The 6,628-nt window shown below is 42.9% G+C and overlaps 1 protein-coding gene across 2 annotated transcripts in view; it reads right to left on the bottom strand.

Annotated features, from left to right (window-relative positions):
- Positions 1–269: 269 nt before the first annotated feature.
- WDR41 (WD repeat domain 41) overlaps positions 270–6,628 on the bottom strand; it is a 404,073-nt gene continuing 397,714 nt past the window's right edge. For both annotated transcript variants that reach the window (XM_069223450.1, XM_069223458.1), the window contains one exon: positions 270–1,104. In XM_069223450.1, the coding sequence (XP_069079551.1) occupies positions 952–1,104 (153 nt within the window). In that variant the 3' untranslated portion in view covers positions 270–951. The remainder of the gene's footprint in view (positions 1,105–6,628) is intronic.

The raw sequence follows: 6,628 nt of genomic DNA, 5'->3' as shown, positions 1-6,628 counted from the left end.
CATACGCAGGGAGTAATAGATAAAGGAAAAGCAGCAGTCCTGGCTCTTGGTGCTTCACACGAGTGAATGAGATACCATACACCTGCCAGATGCTATACTGAGCCACTGGAGGACCGTAACATAATCATTCACTATGGGATTTAAAACAATAGAACTGTTACGAAGTAACATGTAGAATGAAGCAGTACAGTTTGTACAAAAAAATATTGAGGTGTGTTTGCATTAAAGAAGTCTATCAATGTTTAGGAACAAGAAAAGGAATCATCGAATACCAGGTTAACTGAGGTGAAGCATCTCAGAAATATCACATCTTTACTTTTTAAATAAGATTTGACACCTTGCCTGAAATTTAAGCAAGAACAACATGAAGGTGTACCTCTTTGTTATGTACATTTGCATAATTTTCGATTTCAAACAATACATTTCAAAGTCCAAAAGGCGAACCTCAAACATTCATACTACCGTAACTTGTAATAACGGGGCAAAATCAAACACAAAATATATTTCTGTTTTTTAAGAAGAGCCAGAGTGTGACATGCTTTGTATTTTACTGGTGGCTCTGCGAAAAACATTGCCACTATTTTAAAAATGTTGACGGCCACTGTCCCTCAAAACCTTGCTTGCATTTTTATTAATTTTAATTTGGACTACTAATCCGCAAATACATATCAAACTCACCAGGCCATCAACTGAAAAAATGACAAATATAATCCATAATCTTCACACTTTTTTCACAACAGAGTACCCGAAATTATTCACAGTGTGGAAAAGCAACACGAAACTAAAACATGTTGAAACATTCAATACATATTTACATTTCTTGTTAGTTTAAACAATACATAACTATTTTATATATATGCACAACATGTTAACTTTTTTAAAATACCACTAATAGGCACATTTAAACTCCTGGATACATTCCGTGCATGATTATTTCTCCCGTGGACTCTGTTAAAGCTTTGGCTGCAGTCCACCGTTTTGCTCTAATTTCTCAAAAAGTATTGAACTGCGCAGCCTGGACTCCCTCTCTCCCATTTTCCATAAAATAACGAGGTGGTCCGCAGAGCATGTCACAAGTCCATGTTCATCGAAATGCAGGAACATCTGTAACAAACACACTTACAGGTATTACTATCGATATTAAGCAGTGTGCACACTAGTAAATTATATTCTCCTAAGGGCTGATTCACAGAAGCTTTTATGAGTATGGGAAGTAGTACTGCAGAAGGCCTTTCATTAATATTACATGCCTTTGAAAATCAGTCCCGAAACAGTCGATAGATATATCGCAAGATTCCTGCATGCGTGGTGGGGATCTCTAAGTAATGGCTGTGGTGCTCCACCCAGCCATGGGAGTGAGCCTCAGAGTATATCCAATAGGTACTGCGTAACGTTTTCTAACTATACCATCTTCAGACTCCCTTCCTTCATATGTCTGATCAGATCCCCAAACATTATTTTTTTATTAGTGGGACTTTAAACATGCAAAGTCGTAAATCAAGATGCTGTCAAATCATCAGCTGAAGAAACGCGATGCACCTGACGCCAATCTTCACTATTAGATGGCAGTATGACCCACTTACTGGTGGCTGTCTCTTACCCCTCACCTCTCCCCCTCTCACGAGGAGCTATGCTTGTTTGTTTATTCATCTTATTGACTGCACTGTCAATTTTGGTTTGAAAGAATCAGATGTACTGCATGAAAATGGTGTGACATTCAAGATAGAGTTGTGCCGTACTATGCTAAATAAAATACAGTTTTGAAAAAAGATGTTGTCAAAGCAAATGCAGACCTATACATAATCAAACATCATGTTTATATAACGAGAATTTTTCACATGTGAACCACCAAATACTGACATAGATCAGTAAAAGAATTAATGAGTACAGGCAAACTTTCGAAAAGCACATACAGCCAGGGGCATCATGGCATTAGGATAAATGTAGGTGGGGGAAAAGCCAACCGCAGAGAGCCGAAGAAGGGGCTTTCACCTTTTTTGGGGAAATTAAGATGGTTCTGTGCACCGCAGAAAATTCCAGAGTTCGGCAAGGGGACTGAAAACGATTTACCGCTGAGAAGAGAGCATCTACATTTGATCACTGTCAGATGCCTGCAAAGTGACCCAAGCGGGAAGCAGCCTAAACCACGACGGCGGAACAACAAGGGTCGTTGTCCATGAAAGCGGAACAACGCTTTCCTGAACAACGACTGTTTTACTCTGCCTTAACCACGCATGTCCAGAACAAAAAACATGCATGGTTAAGGCAGAGGAAAACAGACTCAGGATCGGAGAGGACGCGGCCAGGCAAGTGGGGCTGGGGTGGGGGGTAGTTTTCGTTTTTAAGGGTGGGGTGTCAGGGTATTTTAGTTTTTTAGGGGCGGGGGGCCTGGGTAATTTTAGGTTTTAATGGCAGGGGTGGGAGATTGGGGTGTTGGGATAATTTTAGTTTTTAGTGGCGGGGTGGGGGGTTTGGGTAGTTTAAGGGGCGGGCTGGGGGTCAGGGTAGTTCTAGGGGTGGGGGTTCGCAGTAGTTTTAGGGGTGGGGATTGGGGTAATTTTCGTTTTTAGGGGCGGGGTGGGGGGTCGGGTAGTTTTAGGTTTTAGGGGCAGGGTGAGGGGTTGGGGTAGTTTTAATTTTTAGGGGTGGGGGTCAGGGTAGTTTTAGGGGCAGGATGGGGGTCGGAGCAGTTTTAGGGGCGGAGTGGGGGGTCGGGTAGTTTTAGGTTTTAGGGCCGGGGTTGGGGGTCAGGGTAGTTTTAGGAGTGGGGTGTGGGGTCGGGGTAGTTTGGGTTTTGGCAGAGGGGGTCGCTGTAGTTTTAGGGGTGGGGTGTGGGGTTGGGGTAATTTTAGTTTTTAGAGGCAGGGGTAGTTTTAGGTTTTAGGGGCGGGTGGGGGGTCCCAGTAGTTTTAGGGGCAGGGTGGGGGGGTCAGGGTAGTTTTAGGTTCTAGGGGCAGGGTGAGGGGGGTTGCATGCTGGAACCACGCATGCCTTTACCAGGCATGCCTTTACAAAGAAAAATCGTTGTTATGGCATTGGTGGTAAAGGCATTAGTGGTAACAACACAGTCATTGTTCTTACCACGTTGTTCAGGCATGCGTGGTTCCAGCATGTGTTGTTCCGACATACATTCGACCCAAGCATATGAGAGGGGTGGAGGCACAAGATCATCTTAGCCTGAAAGAAGGGACCAGAGGGCTAAATATGGATGAGTGATTCAACCAGACATAACATGAACAAAGAATAAGGCTTAGCCAAAGGCCAGTTACCAGGTTACAGGATCATGGCGATGTAGGTCTCTGCTTACAAAAAAGGTTTGCAATAACTGACCCACTGTGAAAAACTAATAATACCTCAGAGACAAAAAAAACATTGGTCTGTGGAGCAATTTGAGTCTTATTGAATACTGCCTATAATACTTAAGCTTTTAACCACAGTAGAAAGTTTCATGCACTGGAAGCTGTACGTTGGAAAGTCACGCACAGAGATAAACAAAAACTGCATTCAGACCTAAAATTAGATGAGGTCACTATTTGAGCAATACAGCATGATATGCCAATCAAACTGTCCCATTTAATTTACTTTCGAAAGGGAAAATATTCCTTTCAGAATTCCACCATGGCACATGCCCACGCTTAGGTTCTTCAGGGATTAAAACCTAGACACTTGAATAGGCTAATAATGGCACAAATAAAAGACCATGCTTCAAACAAATAGGCATGGGGCAGGATCTTAGCTAAATTCAGCAGCAGAATCTAAGCCATTTGCTTTCATTTCACAGCTGTAAATGTTTTAGCTATTTACAAGAGAGAGCAACAATTTTTATGTTTTCAGCTCAAATGACAATAGGAATTACATAAGGGATCATGCAGCGCAGACAAGGAAAGAGATGGAGACATTGTCATTCATAGTAGGAAGACACATCTGATTGGAGAAGAAGTAGTAGAAAGAGTTTCCTGTGATAGTAACAATCATTTCTGTTGCAGATTTGTCACCCTGTGAATATCCAGGCGCCTACACTGGACCCTGAAAGCATTTTCTCCTAGCAAAATCTCTTCATCGCTGCAACTCCACTCTCGGCTCTATCCGCCTCAGACAACCAAACAATATGTGGTGCTGGATAGCAAATTGGCGTCTGTTCCATTAATATTTTCCATACTAGATCAAGGCATGTAGGGAGGATCCAAGAGTGTTCTTACAATAGTAACAATACCAGCAGAAGTACACTTGCATAACTTTTTTAGGGCTTGATCTAGAGACAGAGTACCCTCTCTGTCAAACTGAAGTTCCGCTGTCCTCATTTAGACTTGGGTGGAAATTAAGGATGTCAGGGATGTCTATGCTGCTGAAATACTGTTCTGAAGGCAAGGCAGAGTAAAGGCTGTCAGAGGTTTGGCCATCTGTCCTGCTCTATTTACAGCAAGCGGACAGATGGCCAGTTTTTACTTTCACACACTGCCATCCAAAACGTGGCAGTAATTGAAAGTAAAAGCATTTAAATGACACGCTCCATGCAAAGAGAGATACCTCCCAAAAGGGGTGCGGGGAATTTGCTTTGTTTATTTTCAAAAAGAGAATCCCACTCTAGAATTTTATTTTTGAAAATAAAAAAAAGATGTGCTGTTCACCACTGTCATGTTGACAAGGCTGCACAACTTACTTTAAAATGCATGGATGGGAACTGCTTCCTATCAACCAGTTCCTACCAATGTCAGAGATGTCCACTGGGGTAGTGAACATCTCTGAATCCAGAGTACAATGATTCTGTCAGGATGACCAAGTATATTTAGCTGTATCCCTTACGGGGTAAAATCTGTAGTCCGAACTTTAAATCAACCTATCAGTCTCTGAAATTGAAGTCTAAATCTTCCAACAGTACAACATTGCCAGCTATATTCGAGGAAGCCCTTTCAAAGCCAGATAGCTGTTGGACGAAGGCCCGCTGGAGCCATTGGCTTTGGTGGGAAAAGCTCAGAGCTTTGCACCTAGGGAAGTCCCCTCATTGGCCAAATACTTTTAACTCCTTTGCCAGGTCAAGATTTCTAAGTTCAGACAGTGTTTTTTCTGGGGCTCAGAATCCTCCATCGGGACAGAGCTGCAGGGTGTATCAGCGATGAGTTCCATGAGGCCAGATATCTTCTCGCCGAGGGTCTGCTTGAACAAATGTGCTGCTGCGGGCAAACTCCAAGAAGAATAGACCTGCTGCTTCAGCTCCGCGAAGTCAAGCCTTGGCTGGGTTGACTCAGCATTTGCTCTTACTCTTTTGACTGGAAGAGAGTTTTTTGTTTTTTAGTCTCACTGCTTTTATGAGATTGTTAGAGAAGTCCTTTTATAGAGAGTCAAGAGTCTAGTACCTCAGACAGTACTTGAGGGTCAGGACTCACCCGAGCAGAGTCCAGTCTAGGTATAATTGCAACTGGCCAGGTGAGCAATTAAGGTAAAAGGCCTCTTGCAGCTTGCTGTGTCCCTGTAGTCAGTCATCTGACCATTGGAGTCCACACCTGCGCCCTGAGTACAAGTGGGAGCAGGTCCATCTCTTTAGGTCTCCTGACAGGTCTTAAACAGCAGGTGCAGTCCTTCTTCTGTTCTTCCAAAGATCCAAAAAATGTCAGGGAGGGCACCTTGTGGTGCTTTATGGGTGGCACTACCTAGTGGGTGGAGAAGACTCCTCCCTAACCAATGGAGTGAAAGGTCCTGGGGCAACACTACCTACCTTTTCAGCAGTTTTGATATGCGCTACTGCAAACAATTCCACAATGCACCTACTTGTAAAATCAAAGATGATGACACCCTTTCTCCATTGTGCAGAGCCTGCGCGCCTGTCCAGAAGTGTACCCAGATAAATGTGTAGCCCCTTTCTTTTTGGTCTGGTCATCCTAAATTGGTTCTGCAGGTAGCTTCCCTCCCACTGAATTTGGAGCAAGTCTAGCTGGGGAACAAAGGTTTCCCTTTAACAGGTCTTATGTTAGATTTACATGTGAAAGAGTAGGCCCTTTTCAAGTTAATGAAGGTTTTGGGCCCACTCTTAATGGTCTTCCGCCAAGGGAAAGGAGAACACCTCCCTACATCCACACAATTGTTTCTGCTCTCAGAGCAGTTTTCACATCTCATTAAGGTCAACTGTTAGCAGGCCGATGCAAATTACCCTCTCTCTATGTACTTCAGGCAAGAAAAAAGTAACTTTCTAAAAGCTATTTTCCTAATATTTATTATGCCTCTACCTTCACAACTGAACTGGATTTTAATAAGAATTAAACATATTGACTGAACTGTTTTTCCTAGCTTGTCCCAAATTAGACATAGCAGAATTAATATTTTAATCTGGGCTCTAGTTTTCCTCATGGCAAAGCCAGAGCCTTCCTTCTACAGTGAAATTGCTTTTGAGCTTTGTCAATGAAGGGACATGGTAACGTTAGATTTAGACATACTTCACTTTTATATTCCATGCACCCTACTTAGAGAGCTGCAAGGCCTACACAGAGGTGACATTAATATTTAAGAGGAAGATGTTCCCTGTCAAAAAGGGTTATTTTGAAAATATCAGACTTCGGGTTAAAACTGCAGCAGTCAGGCTTTCCTTGTAGGTTTAAGCCATGTTTTCCCTGTCACACTAGTGGATAGCACACAT

Source organism: Pleurodeles waltl, chromosome 1_1, assembly GCF_031143425.1.
Source record: "Pleurodeles waltl isolate 20211129_DDA chromosome 1_1, aPleWal1.hap1.20221129, whole genome shotgun sequence".
NCBI lineage: Eukaryota > Metazoa > Chordata > Amphibia > Caudata > Salamandridae > Pleurodeles > Pleurodeles waltl.
The sequence above is the reverse complement of the archived record's forward strand: the minus strand, read 5'-3'. Positions and strand labels throughout refer to the sequence as shown.